The sequence below is a fragment of the Cricetulus griseus genome, chromosome 2 (genome assembly GCF_003668045.3).
Source record: "Cricetulus griseus strain 17A/GY chromosome 2, alternate assembly CriGri-PICRH-1.0, whole genome shotgun sequence".
Lineage (NCBI taxonomy): Eukaryota > Metazoa > Chordata > Mammalia > Rodentia > Cricetidae > Cricetulus > Cricetulus griseus.
The window spans coordinates 16,681,718-16,696,355 of record NC_048595.1 but is presented as its reverse complement, the minus strand read 5'-3'; the positions used below and the strand labels follow the sequence as shown (position 1 = coordinate 16,696,355).

The window sequence follows — 14,638 nt, the reverse complement described above, 5'->3', positions numbered from 1 at the left end:
GGAGTCGGCCTGGATGGGGCTTCTGGGCTTGGGAAGTAAGAGTCCCCTTTCCCCAACATCCAAATCTTGCCTTCTTACCTTTTTTCTAGCTATTCTCTGTTCCCCTCTTCTCCCAGAACATTTTTTAAAATGTGCACGAGTGTTTTGCCTACCTGTGTGTTTGCATCAGATACCCTGGAACTGGGTTACAGACAGTCGTGAGCTTGGATGCAGGGAACTGAACCCAGATCCTCTGGAATAGCAGTCAATGATCTTAAGCTCCGAGCCATCTCCCCAGGCCCTGTCTCCCCACCGCTCCCACCGCCTTTTGCATTTGCTCCTCTCAGTTTCCTGCCCACAGGGTCTCCTGGGCTACAGGCCTGAATCCTCAAGGAGCTGGAATCTTCCATGCCTTGGGGAGCATGAAGACTCGGGTGAGGCTCAAACCAGAAGTCACACGTGTCTTTGTCAGCATCCCCGTTCCTCCCCAGCCACCTGCCCAGTGGCTCCACCCTCCTTCCCACTCTGTCTGGCTCACCTGCAACCCTCACCAGAGCCTCAGCCCTGGCCTGCTTCTCTGTGGAGCGAGCACAGCAACCATGACAGCTGTGCTAGCACTTGTCATCGTTACACAACTATGCAGTGGTCCATGCCTCCTGCACAGCTTTCTAAGGGCTGCTTTCACCTGAGCTCTCCAGGGGGAGGGGCAGGGGTCAGGCTCCAAGAGGTGAAGTCATTTGCCCAAAGCTGGAAGGCACAGAGCTGAAGTCAGGTCTGTTTGTTGCCCTTTCCAAAGTGTTATACAAGTGATGCTGCAGCCCGACACTCTAGGAGTCTGGCTTATGTCACGTAGCCCCATGCATCTGAGAGTCACCCACATTACTGTATGTACCAATATTCTTTACATGGCTATTACATGGTACATGGATGCATGTACCATGATTTGTTTTCTCATTCATCGTTGAAGGACATTTGGGTTGATCCAGGCCTTTGAAAACTTGTATGTGTTTGATGTACAAGCACGAGGACCCAAGTTCAATCCACAGTACTGCATAAAAGCTGAGGAGGCAGAGACAGGTAGATCTTTGGAGTTCTCTTGCCAGCTAGCCTTGCCTAATCACTGAGCCTCATGTCCCACTGCCTCAAAAAACAAGGTGGAGAGAAAAAAAGGCACCTCGTTTTGTCTTCTGATCTCTCCATGTACACAGCACACACATGCACTCACACACAGACAGAAATTCAACAAAGAACGACTTCTGTATGGACCCCGAGTTCTAGAGGCAAAAAATAATAATTCTGAAGCCCAGTGGAATTTCCAGATATAAAAATAAAGCTGCAGCTGGGGTAATGGTGATGCATGCTTTTAATTCCAAGCATGTGGATCTCTGAGTTCGAGGCCAGCCTAGTCCACAGAGTGAGTTCCAAGACAGCCAGAGCTACACAGAGAAACCTTGAAAAACTAACAAATGAAAAAGGATTCAACAGAGAATTCCATCTTCTCCTTCACACTGAAGAGTCTCCCCACATGGTGTGTGTGTGTGTGGGCTGGCTAGGGTCTCAATGCATCCAGGAGGCAGGACTTAATTTTGACCTGTCATTTAACTTGCTGCACAGAGTTAAATGCTTTAACTCCAAAGCATGTTCCCAAGAGGCAGGAAAATAACAGTAGCTGCTTGCATTGAGGTACGAGGATTAATTACACGGATGCTGATAAAACTCTTAGGACAGGGCCTGTTGATGCACATGTTGGCTGCTACCACTGCGTGAGAATGATGGAGTCAGCAAGCTAAGTGTCCTAGACGCTCCTGCACCCAGAGGAGTCACAGGCAGCAGCTCCATGAGGGTAGAGATCCCCGAGGCTGGCTCCCTGACTCACTCCAGGAACCTGGCACAGTGCCTGGTGCATAGTGGGCACTCAGGAAAAACGTGTTGCTAGGACGGGGATAAGGAAGCCACCTTGTCAGATTCAAGGTTTGAGAACTGGGCAAGACTCAAACAAACATCTATTCACCCCAGGAAAAGCACCCATGACAGATCAAAGAAATGTTCCCACCCAAGCCTAGTTTAGTGAACTAGTGAGCTTGTGGGGTCACGCACAGTAGGGGTGTCCTAGATTCATTTCTGTTCATCACCGAGGCTCTTCTGCCTGTTTTGGAAGGCTGACATGTAGACAGGATGACATGAATAGCCTTCTGGAACCCACGACCACACTGAGCAGTACCTGAAGCTCACATGCTGGGAGCTTCAGGCTTTCCCACTGGGTACTCTATCCAAGGTTCAAGATCAGGAACTGGAGGTGCAGGAGAGGCAGGTGCCCTGAACGTGGGGTGTGGCAAGGCCTACGCCGTGCACACCTCCAACACATGCTGAGTAGCCAACCAGCACACCAAAGGCTACAGAAGAGAAAGGGGACAGGTGCCCCTGGCATGGAAGGCTCTCCCATTAGGGAAGCCAGCTGACCATGGGAGGAGTGGGAAGGTAGGGCATCGTTCTGCACTAAGGAACTTCCATGCACTCCCTTACAGGTGTAGCCTTGGGAGGGACACAGGCGAGAAGAGTTGGGGAAGACTTCCTGGAGGAGGTGGAATTTCAGTGGAGCTCAGGATAGCTTGATAAGCACATGTGAGGTGAGTTGAGGTGAGGACAGGACACCGGGGGCCAGACCAGGTGTGTAGAGCTGATGAAGTGTTTATCCTGGGGAGACCCTTGGCTTCACAGGTAGCATTTCAGTGAGGATACCTTCATCTCCCTGCTGATCTTAGAGTTCATGACCTGCGTCTTTGCTTCTTTAGGCCTGCCACCAGCCCCGTCTCCTAAGAGGGAAAAAGAAATGGTTTTTGTGGGCCCTCAGTGGCTTCCTCTTCCTCTTCTCAGTGGCCATGACTGGCTGCTTCCTGTGGCAGTACCACCTCCCCAAGCTGCAGTCTGGTGAGTGAAGAAGCCACTCACTCCCACTCAGAGGGTATGGGTCCCCACTGGGCCTGGAGCAGCCAACGATGTGGGGGTGAAGGAGGGCAAAGGCCTCTTCACTCCGAGTCACACTGTCCATCTCTGGTCTCAAGAGCTCTCTGGGCTTGGTCAAGCTCTTATAAACAAAGTGAAAACCCTATTGACAGCAGGGTTCATTCAGTTGACCCTGGGGGTCAACTCAGGGTTCCTGAGAAGCTCAAACAGAGGCTGATGAAATGGCTCAGCAGGTAAAGGCACTTGCCAAATAAGCCTGATAGCTTCGGTTTGATCCCCAGAACCCATGTGAAGGTTGAAGGAAAGAACTAACTCCATGGACTTGTTCTCTGACCTCCACATGCATGCATATGGTGTGTGTGTGTGTGTGTGTGTACACAACTGTGTATGTGCCTCATGTGCATATACTAATTTAAAATTTTAGTTTTAAAAAGTAAAGTTTAAGCCGGGCGTTGGTGGTGGACGCCTTTAATCCCAGCACTCGGGAGGTAGAGGCAGTCAAATCTCTGTGAATTCGAGACTAGCCTGGTCTACAAGAGTGAGTGCCAGGACAGCCTCCAAAACCACAGAGAAACCCTGTCTTGAAAAACAAAGCAAAACAAAACAAATACAAAGTAAAGTTTAAACAGTGCTTCCCTTGCTTTGTTGGCTGGCCTGACCCTTGCCCCCTTGAAAGATCCCCTCATTCCAACTCGGACTCCAGAAGGCCATAGCATCCAGCACCCCAGTCCAGTCTCTACTGCATTAGGGAGCAGCTTCTCCCAGTCCTGTCGCTCATATTGCCAGTGTCAGTGCTCAGCAAGATGCCCAGGGCTCCCATGGCCCCAAGAAGCCTTCCCAGACACAGTCCCTTTTACAGTCTCCCCAGTGTCTCCATCCACCACCCCAGTCCTTTCTGGGGTAAATTCCTTTTCAAGGGACTTCTTTGCTGCTCAAGCAAATAGATCACAGCTGGGCAGGCTGTTCCGAGCTACGATTCTCAAACTACCAAGCTGTGATGGACAGGTGGTACTAGAAGTCCACAAAATGAATTTGTAGTGGGGAAACATCAAGATATTTGAAATCTGAGCTGAGCTGTGCAAGCAGATCCAGTACAGTCAGTGTCAACCACGGTAAGTGTCCCAGGGCTGGGTCGACCAGATGGCTCATTGGATAAAGATACCTCCACCAAGCCTGATGACTTACACTTGACCCTTAAAATCCACTTGGTGGAAAAAGAGAAAATTCCTCTGGTCAGGGTTTCCTCTGACCTCCACAGTCATGCTGTGGTAACCCCCCAACCCCACCCAAATGTGGGCACTTTCAGGCCCTACCCAGACTTGCTGATTCCACCATACATTGTGAGACTTCCCAGGTGCTATCTGTGTGTCTAGCTACAGATGCCAGACCCACCCAAGTCCCAAGCTGACAAAGCTAAGGCTCTATCCAAAACTTCTACTCCAATGACCAAGCCCCCACCATCTACTTATTTATCTGTCTAAGGAATAAACCACCCCAGGGACTAGGGGTGTAGCTTAGTGTCTTGCCTGGGGTCTATCTCCAGCACCACAAGGGAATAAACACACCAAACTCACCAGCTGATAATTTCTCATGGTTCTGAGGGGCTAGCTAACAGTTCTACTGCTGGTCTAGCCTGCTCTCTTCAAGAAAGTATGCAAGTCACTTGGGATTGGAGCCTCCCTAGGGTCTTGTGCTCTCAGGGATAATTTTCCAGATGTGTCCATGTGATGATGGCTACTCCCTGGACAAGTACAGATGAGACTGACTTCATGACCAGGGCCTGCATTCAGTTCTGGGAACAGAATAAACTGCCTCTGCTGCTTCTGGCCTGAAGACCATCTGGGGTTTCAAGTTCATGTCACCCTAACATACACAACTATCTTGAGGTAGAGATGGATAAACGGATGGATGGATGAGACTGAGCCTGTCAGGAGAAAGGGAGGGTGGGGACTAGTAGCTGAGACCTGAAGAGGTTCAATCCTAAAGGTGACACTATGCCTTGGCTGGCCCATGTCTGAACATTTTCTGGGAAGGCTCCTGCTGGTGGGAGGATGCTCCCCAAGGCATGGCTCTGGCTTTTGCTGCAGCCTTCCTATCCTCTAAGATGTCCCTTTGCCCTTGCCTTGACCTCTTCTGTATTCACCTCCTGATATGCTCCCTAGGTTCCTTGAAGCCGGAGGTGACCCCAGCCCCAGTAAAGATGTGTCCCCGGCACCCCGAGCTTGTGCCTTTGGTTCACCCCCTCCCAGTGCTGAAGGAGGCCTTGGAGAAGGTTAGTGATAGCCCAGGAGGTTACTGGTAATGTGGTAAAGCTTGGCAGAGGAAGGACTCCTCTCTGTGTTGTGGTATTCATTCACTCATTCATTCACTAGACGTGCTTGTTTGTTTTTGGTTTTTGACATGTTTTCTCTGCATAACAGCCCTGGCTGTCCTGGAAGTTGGCTTTATAGACCAAACTGGCCTTGAACTCACAGGCATAGACCTGCCTCTGCCTCCTGAGTGCTGGGACTAAAGGCATGCGCCACCACACACAGCTTTCAACACAAATTTCTTGAGTGCCTGTTCTGTACCTAGAATTCTAGTGCTTGGGAGGCAGAGGCAGGAGGATCACTGCAAGTTTGAGGCCAGCCTGGGCTACATTGTGAGTTCTAAGACAGAAAGGGTGGGGAGAGACTGACCTAGTCAGTCTGTTAGGTGAAGGAAGCAGTTAAAAATAATACATATCTCTGACTTAGGGGCAAGAATGAAGATTAGGAGCCTGGGGTGGTGGCCCACACCTTTAGTCCCAACACTCAGGAAGCAGAGGCAGACAGATCTCTGAGTTCAAGGCCAGCCTAGTCTACAGATCAAGTTCTGGGACAGCCAGGGCTACACAGAGAAACCCTGTCTTGGGAGGAAGAAAAAAAGAGTGAAGATTTGTGTCTTAGGGTTTTATTGCTGTGAAGAGACACCACGACCACAGCAACTCTTGGGTAGCTTACAGTTTCAGAGGTTTAGTTCATTATCATCATGGCTGGACATGGCAGCGTGCAGGCAGATGTGGTACTGGAGAAGGAGCTGAGAGTGGAGAAGGAGCTACATCTTGATCTCGCAGGCAACAAGAAGTGGTCTGGGACATTAGGTGTGGCTTGAGCATATGAGACCTCAAAGCTGACCCCTGCAGCGACATTTTTCCTTCAACAAGGCCATACCTATTGCAGCAAGGCCATGCCTCCTAATAGTGCCACTCGCTAGGAACCCATAGAGGCCAATTACATTCAAACTACCACAATTAGGAAAGTTTTGGAGATTGTGGGGCTCAGGTGTGAGGTCTTTGGAGGTTGTCAGGGCCCTGGGAGGCCAAGGCTGAGATGTGAACAGGCAGGATCCCCAATAAAGAAGCTTGAAGGATTTAGGAGTGCACTCCAAACAGTGGGGCCAACATATGGAAAGGTCCAGAGGCAGTGGAGTGAGCACAGGGGATATGGAGAGGTGGGGAAAGAGGAACTGAGGGGGGGGTGACAGAGTCCATGTCACGGAGGCCACTGTAATATGGTCAAGCACATGCATGGGTACACACATACACAGGTGTGTATGTACATACACCAGGGCACAACTTGCACCACTCCAGGATGGCTCTCCTTGGTGCCAGTCAGATTCTGCCATGTGGGTCACTCACCTTAGGAAAATAGAGACAAAGGGATCAGGGTCAAAAACATCTGGGCAGCTGTGAGCTGAGGACCAGCAGAAGGAAAAGGGTGGCAAGTTCACAGAAATTTTATACCCAAAGATAAATAACAGCAACTTTGCTAGTTGTCGGTGACATATTGTTTTTATTCCTGGACTGAGTTGACATTCTTACTCCCTGTTACAGAACAAGGGAAGGTAGCCTATCCCCACACAGAGAGTCTCAGGAGACACTTTGCAACAAACATGCTTGGGTCCAAAATAGGGGTGGGGGAGATAACCCCACCTCTACAGCAGCTTCTTAGTGAACTCAAAGAGCACATATAATGTGCCAATATAATGTTGCCAATATAATGTACATCACAGGGTCACAGGACTCAAATGACAAAGCAGCCTCCTCCTGCTGAGCACTGTGGTATCAGTCAGGGGCTGTGCTGCCCTTTTTATATGCATGTCTAGGGAATCCCTGACTACATGGGTAAACTGAGGCCCCCGAAGACAGACTTACAGCAGGTGGGAACTAGGGACACATCTTAGGGCAGGTAAAGCCACAAGGCAAGGTGTCTGGTAGCTGATTAAGTAGAGGGGTTTGGGAGATGGCTCAGTGGTTTGTGCAAATATGAGGACCAGAGTTCAGATCCTCCACATGGCTATAAACAAATTGGGTATGTGAGGCCTGTCTATAATCCCAGCACTCAGGTAGAGAGAGGATTCCCTTAGACCAAGATGGTTAGCTCGACTAGCTGAATTGCTGAGTTCTGGGTTCAAGTGAGGGACCCTGATCCAATATATAAAGGTGAAGAGTGTTTTAGACACCCAATGTCAATTTCCAGCTTCTGTGTGCACTCCTCCCATGTGAACACACACACACACACACACACACACACACACACACACACACACACACACACACACGAAAAATCACACACTAGAGAGCCCTATGTCTAAAACAGGTGGGAGGGAAGCTGCTGAGAGAGTTGGGTCCTCATGGGGCATGGTGCTGGGATTACAAGGCCTGGAGGCTTGGAGGCTCTGGGGCTACAGCTGTGGGTGTGCTGAGGCAGGGTCAACAGCTGTCACTGCATCCACATTCTGAGTGCCTATTCTTCTTCCACAAGGTGGATGGAATTCTCCGCAAGGCAATGTTGGCCCCAGGCCTGGCTGCCATGTCTGCCCTTGTCATCCACAATGACACTGTGCTCTGGACTGGGAACTTTGGAAAGAAGAATGGCTCAGATCCAAATTCTGGAACCCCTAATGAGTATACCATATACCGGTTAGTGGGGTGACCTCTGGGTTCCCAGAGGGGATGTGCAGGATGGCAAGCCAAGCAGACATGGGAGGCAGGGACATTCAAGAGAATATGGCTGGGGTCCCAGCTGCCCGGGCCTATGGCTTAGTCCTGATAACTCTACAGAAGAGGAGACAGAGGTTCAGAGAAAACCAGGAAGTACAAGTACCCATTGTCACACCGCAGGGACCACAGGTGAAATGAGGAAAGGATCCCACCTCCTCACTTCTCAATGTGTCATCCAGGAGTGATAACCAGCTCCCAGCCCTGTGAGTCAGTGGCATTGACCCAGTTGGAAGTATCTGGGTATACTTGGCTGCATGCCCAGAGCCTCTCCTCTCAGGTGCTGTCTGCAGAGTCCTCATAGCTGCAACAATGGACACATTTGATCCTAGGGATGCTGTGGGGACTTCAGAGGTCTGATGGGATTTAGCCTTTACACTGCACCTTTGTGGTGCTAGACACAGGGCCCAGAGTTCTATTTGTCTTGCTTACCTTGTACTCATCACCTGTCTGCCATGCTGAGTGCTCTGCGAGTACACACACACACACACCTCCACCCCCCCCCCCATTATACCCCAAGAAACCAACAGTCAAACTCTCAGAAAGGTCTAGTAACTTGCCCAAGGACACACAGCTAGTGAGAGATAGGACTCACTAAATCCAGGTCTGTGCCAGTACAGATGGGGCTTGATAAAAGGTATAATATGGGGCAGGCACTGAACTGTCTATCCTATCCCAGCTTCTGGTACATTCTACCCATCTCAAGGCTCTCTACAGAGGCTGGGATTCAGCTGGAGTTGCAGACTAGGGTAGACTATCAAATATGAGAAGCCAGAGGCTGGGCACAGGGTGGGGAGTAGGCTGTGAGGTTGACTGGTTGCACTCTGTACTTCTATACCCCAACGAAGGATTGCCAGCATCTCCAAGATCTTCCCCGCGCTTATGCTGTACCGCCTGTGGGAGGAGGGCATCGTGGCCTCCTTGGATGACCCTCTGGAGCGCTATGCCAGCACCTTCTCTATCAACAACCCGCTGGGCAAGGCCCAAGACCCTGAACCACAGGGCCCAATGGGGGAATATGAGGAGATGGGCTCCCTCCCAAGGCCTTCTTCTGTCACTCTCCGGAGGATGGCCAGTCAGTTGTCAGGTGAGCCTCAGAGTTACCCAGCTGAGCCAATCCACATCAGAGGGGCTTGCGGGGCAGGCACAGGATGCAGACTCCCATCAATTAGGACCCTGCTTTGGTTCCTGAATGGCCATATTTCCAACCCACAGGCCATGGGTGGTAGCCATGGTAGAAAGAACCAAGGTAAGCCTTGGATACTTTTTTTTTTAAAGGTTTTATTTATTTATTATGTATACAACATTCTGCTTCCATGTAGCCTGGGATACTTTTTAAAGCATATTTTAAAAATGCAAGTATGTGTGTGCGTGTGTGAGTGTATGCCGTGTTTGGGGTGTGTGTGGGTGGGTGTGTGGTTATCCACCAAGGTATGCACCAGAACAACCCCCCCCCCCCCGCCCAGTTAGAGCTACAGATGAGCACTGAGAACTGAACTTGGGTCTTTTGGAAGAGCAGCTTTAGCTGTCATTTCTCTAGTACTGGGACTTACTATATTTGAGACAGGGTCTCTTGTAGCCCAGGCTGGCTCCAAACTCACTGTGTAGCTCAGGATGACCCTGAACTTTTGGTCCTTCTTTCTCTACCTCCTGAGTGCTAAGAAGCAGGCATGGGCCTCCGCATCCAGTATGTACGTTGTTGGGGGAAGGAATGCAGGGATTCAAACATGCTAAGCAAGCATTGTACCAGCTGAGCTCCATCCCTGGCCTGAACCTGGGAACACATGTTCCCAGACAAATGAGTCAGGATCTGTGTATCATGCCAATGGCCAGGCAACAAGTTAAACCCAGTAGAGAGCTCTACAGTGAAGACCTAGACTCCCTGAACACATACATAAAGAACCTGTGGAAAGCCAGAGCCCACAGGGGACATGGGTGATGGACAGAGCTGACACAGCACAGGAAAGGCTCCATGAAATAATAGAAGATGCCAATCTTGTTCATCATAACACACTTGCAAATTAAAACTACATAGGGACACACTGTCCCCATCAGACTGGAAAAGATCGAAACGGTGGGTGCACTGATTGGGGAAACCATGGCGGCAATGTCCTTGCCTACACCAGTGGAGGAAATTTAAATTGATTTAAATTTAACACCCCTGTCCTGGCTAGTTTTATGTCAACTTGACACAAGCTAGAGTCATCTGAGAGATAGGGAACCTCAATTAAGAAAATGCCTCAATAAGATCTAGTTGTAGACAAGCCTGTAGGGTATTTTCTTAATTAGTGATTGATGGGTGTGTGTGGGGGGGCTCAGACCATTGTGGGTGGTGTCACCCCTAGGCTGGTGGTCCTGGGTTCTATAAGTGCAGGAGTTTGTTGTCTCTTACCACCACAGGGGTTCTGGAGATTGAACTCAAGGAGTCAGGCACCTTTACCGGATAAGCCATCTTGCTAGCCCTAAATATTAAATATTTCAGGATGTATTAAATACGTTTGGAAGGATTAGTCTTGGAGGCACCTGCCTGCAATCCCAGCACCTGGAAGAGCAGGAGAGAAGAGATGAAAACAGTTTGCTTCCAGGAGGGTGGGGGAGGGCAGGGACAGGTGAGGACAGGTGATTTGGTGGCATCTAGGGAAGGGACTTCCCCAGCAAAGCACAGGTCCTGCTGGTCTGACCACTGCTCTCCCTAGGGCTTCCCCGAAGGCTGCGGGGCACTTCGCTGTTGTGGAGGGGCAGCACCCAGGAGGCTCTGAACCTGCTCAGGGATGATGTCCTGGTGGCTGACCCAGGAACCAGGTGAGGAGTATGCCCTGAAGTCCAGCCACACTTAAGTGCTTCCCCCAGATGGTTGGAGTCAGCAGGGTTCTGGGGATCGCTGAATTGAGCCCATTCTATATAGCCAGAAAGACCGAGGGCCCGAGAGGCAGGCACAGCAAGGCCTAGAAGAGCTGGGCTCAGAACACAGGTCTGTTTCAGTGTCCCTGTACTCATCAACCGAATTGTTTACTAAGTGTCTGCTCTGGGGACGGTGTGGTTGTGCACATCTGTAATCCCAACACCTGGGAGGCTGAGGCAGGAGGCTAGAGAAATGGAGGCCAACTCGAGCTATACAATGAGATTGTCTAAAAACAAACAAACAAAAACAACAAGACACAAAAAAGCAAGCACGGCAACTACTCCACCCAGAATCTTCTGGCGTTGGATACACCAGCAAACATGTGACCAAGGCTCCTTTTTATAGTTTGCACTGATGAGGGGGACACAGCGAAGGAATAAACGACACAAATACAGATTTTGCCATGATGAATAATGGTGTTTAGATTAAAGGTCTGACCATTGAACAAGAAGTGTGGCTTTGAGAGCTTGGGGGTGGGGGGTGGAGAATGGGCAACATACATCAGGCAGAGGCAGCTGGTACTCCTGGGCTACCCTGGGCCAGATTTCCCTCTGCTTCTCCAAATACTGGACTGTAGGTCATGTTATTCTTTTTCTCCTGGTGCCACCACACACCACACTGTCCTGGGGATGGTACATATCCAGGACCCCATCCTGATAACCCCCTTCTCTCCCTCCAGATGCCACTACAGCACTCTGGCCTTCTCGCTCCTTGCCCATGTACTGGCTGCGCACACGGCACAGGGAGACTATGAACGCTGGGTGTCTGAGCAGGTCCTGGAGCCTCTGGGGATGAGCGACACTGGCTTTGCACTGACTGGAGCTGTGCGTGCTCGCCTGGCTGCTGGCTTCTACGGCAGTGGCCGGTCAGCACCCCTCTACGACCTGGGCTGGTACCGGCCGTCGGGCCAGATGTACTCCACGGCTGCAGACCTGGCCAGGCTGGCGGCGGCGCTATTGGGCGCAGGGTCCCGACGGCTGCTGCGGCCCGATAGCCTGGCCACGCTGCTGTCACCACTGCACGCCTGTGGCCACGACTACTTCGCTCGTGAAACCGGCACACCCTGGGAGTTCCACGAGCGGCGTGGATACCGAGTGGCACGCAAAGACGGTGACTTGGACGGCTATACTGCCAGCCTGGCGCTGGTGCCACCGCTGCGCTTGGGGTTTGTGCTGTTGCTGGCGGGGCCGCGCCCACCCACGCGCGACCTGGTGGCTGACGCCCTGGACATGCTGCTGCCTGCTCTGGAGCGTGCACTGCGCGATGCTGAGCGCGTCCCTGCGCCCCCGCCCCACGCGCGCCCGTTCGCCGGCTTCTTCACCTTTGCCAACCGCACCTTCTACGAGGTGCGCGCCGCGGGGCCGCGTGGCGAGCTGCGCTTGCGCCAGTTTGGGCCACGCGTGGAGGCGCTAGTGCCCGCCGCCTTCCGATCGCTCGCCCTGCGTCACGTGCGCGGACGAGTCTTCCAGCTGCATGTGGCACGCAAGTTCCCATGCACGCTGCCGCTCGCCGATGCCTGGCTGTCTCTGGAGGCGCAACACGGGCAGCTGGTGCGTTTCTACCCGCTGGACCGCCACGGGCTGGCTCCAGGCTTCGACGTGCCTGGACTCAATACCTATGGAGTGCTGCGCCTGCAGCGCAGGCCAGTGTTCCCCTCTCAATGAGTTGGGAATCCCTGCGGGAGCCTCCGCACACACACACACCCATGCCTTTCTTTGCATTGCCCATGCAGGAAACCCTCCTCATGCCTCCAGCCTGCCCACACCTCCTCCTGCAACCTCCGCTCTAGCCTCTCTCCCCTACAGTACCTGCCACCCTCTCACCCCACCCCCTGCTTCTTTCGCTTACTTCAGCCTCTCGGTACCTGCAACCCCTCTTCAGTCTCTCTTCTTTGCAGCCTCCCCTGCATGGTGTCTATCCAGCTCTAGCCTTGTCCTTCCTCCAGCTTCCCACCCGGAGAACACGATAGTGTTGGCAAAGTGGGGTCTTCCTTGGACAGCAGCCGGTTCCAAACTGCCCTTATTCACCTGGGAGGAAGAGTTATATGGGAATTTACAGTAAGCATTTAAACACTTAGGCATTGCCCTGCCAAGGTGATACAGGCCAGAACTTGGGAGACTCTGGAGGCCAGCCTGGACTGCAGGAGACTGTTTCAAACAATCAAATACTGAAACATACGTGTGTGTGTGTGTGTGTGTGTGTGTGTGTGTGTGTGTGTGTGTGAAAACAAAGACAAAATACCAGGATCGGTGTCTTTAAAACACACTCTCACGGGGCTAGGTGTGTAGCTCAGAAGGTAGAGAGCTTGTGCTGGCCTGTGGTGGTGCACACCTGGAATTGGAAAAGTGGAGATAGGAGGAACAGGAGGTCCAGGCCAGCCTGGGCCACATGAGATGCTGTTTAAAAGAACATGTTTTGTTTTTAATTGAGTTACAATTTGCCTAACATTAAAGGCACCATCAGGTGCAGTTTGTTTATATATTTCTTTAGTGGGGCTGCAGATAGAACCCAGGACATCAGGTGCTAGTTAAGTGCTCTACCAACTGAGCTACATCTCCCCAGCCTGAGTTTGGACAATGTAGAGAAATATTTATACCCATCACCACAATCAAGACCCATGAGATTTCCATCACCCTACCCCACCCCCACTATTCCTTTGCAAGCCAGTCCCCTCCTCCTCCTCCTCCCCCAGCCCCAGGCAACCACTGATCTGCTTCCTGCCATTTTAGATTAGTTTTGCCTGCTCCTGAGTTTGGTGTGGATGGGATCACACTGTGGGGGTTGTGTGTGCATCTCCTTGGGCTCAGTGTGTTGTTTTTGAGGTCCGAGTCCTTATGGCACCCAGAGTTCACTGCTTTTTATCCACAGCCTGGCAGTGCCACTTTAGCCTTTTATCTGCGAATGAACATTTGGGTTGTTTCCAGATGGAGGTTGTTAGGAAAAGAGGTTTGTGTGCAAGTTCTCCTGTGTGCATAGGCTTTCATTGCTCTTGGGTAAGTTTCTAGATGTGACTGCCAGGCAGTTTTCCAAAAGCCTGGTGCCATGTTCCATCCCCACATGGAAATGTGTGGTGGTTACACTTGGCTCTGTCAGTCTTTTTAATTTTAGTCACGCTGGTAGTTCTGAAGTCCTATCTCACTGTGGTTTTCACTGTATTCTATTATTGAATTGTAAGAGCCATATAAGTATATGAGATATATATGCATATATGCACACACTAGCTCTCTGGATAGGTTCCTCCCACTCTTTGGATTGATCTTTCGTTTTCCTTTCTTATGTAAGTCTATTTACGTATGTAGTTTGAGATATAATCTCCTGTAATCTAGGCTGCTGTGGAACTCCGTATGTAAGCCCAGGGTGACTTTGAACTTGTGATTCTCCTGCTTCTACCTCCTGAGTGCTGAGATTATAGACATATATACCTGTTTTATGTAGTTCTGGGTACAAACTCTCAGGGTTTCATGCATACCAGGCAAACTGTTCCATCTGAGCCACACTCCCAACCCCTGTTCTTTGTAAGATTAAAAAACAATGATATAGTTCGGATTATGTCCCTACGAGGCCAGAAGAGGGTATCTGAGCTGGAGTTATGGGCAGGCTGCTGTGAATCTGTGGGTGTGGGTGCTGGGAACTGAATTCAGGTCCTCTGCCACAACAGTAGGAACTCTTTTTAAAAATGATTTATTTGGGCTGGAGAGATTGCTCAGAGGTTAAGAGCACTGGCTGCTCTTCCAGAGGTCCTGAGTTCAATTCCCAGCAACCACATGGTGGCT

The 14,638-nt window shown here is 51.0% G+C and overlaps 1 protein-coding gene across 1 annotated transcript; it reads left to right on the top strand.

The window, feature by feature from the left end:
- The first annotated feature begins 401 nt into the window (after nt 1–401).
- Nucleotides 402–12,529, top strand: Lactbl1 (lactamase beta like 1). The gene is made up of 7 exons (XM_027398994.1): nt 402–413; nt 2,772–2,907; nt 5,106–5,215; nt 7,728–7,885; nt 8,812–9,050; nt 10,660–10,765; nt 11,545–12,529. Exons 1-7 carry the CDS (start codon nt 402–404, stop codon nt 12,527–12,529), a joined length of 1,746 nt encoding a protein of 581 aa, XP_027254795.1.
- Nucleotides 12,530–14,638: the final 2,109 nt, after the last annotated feature.

Excerpts from the sequence above, each read along its gene's own strand:
- Lactbl1 (XM_027398994.1), top strand. Across the intron at positions 9,051-10,659 it reads GATGGCCAGTCAGTTGTCAG|GGCTTCCCCGAAGGCTGCGG; the intron begins GTGAGCCTCAGA and ends TGCTCTCCCTAG. Across the intron at positions 10,766-11,544 it reads GTGGCTGACCCAGGAACCAG|ATGCCACTACAGCACTCTGG; the intron begins GTGAGGAGTATG and ends CTCTCCCTCCAG.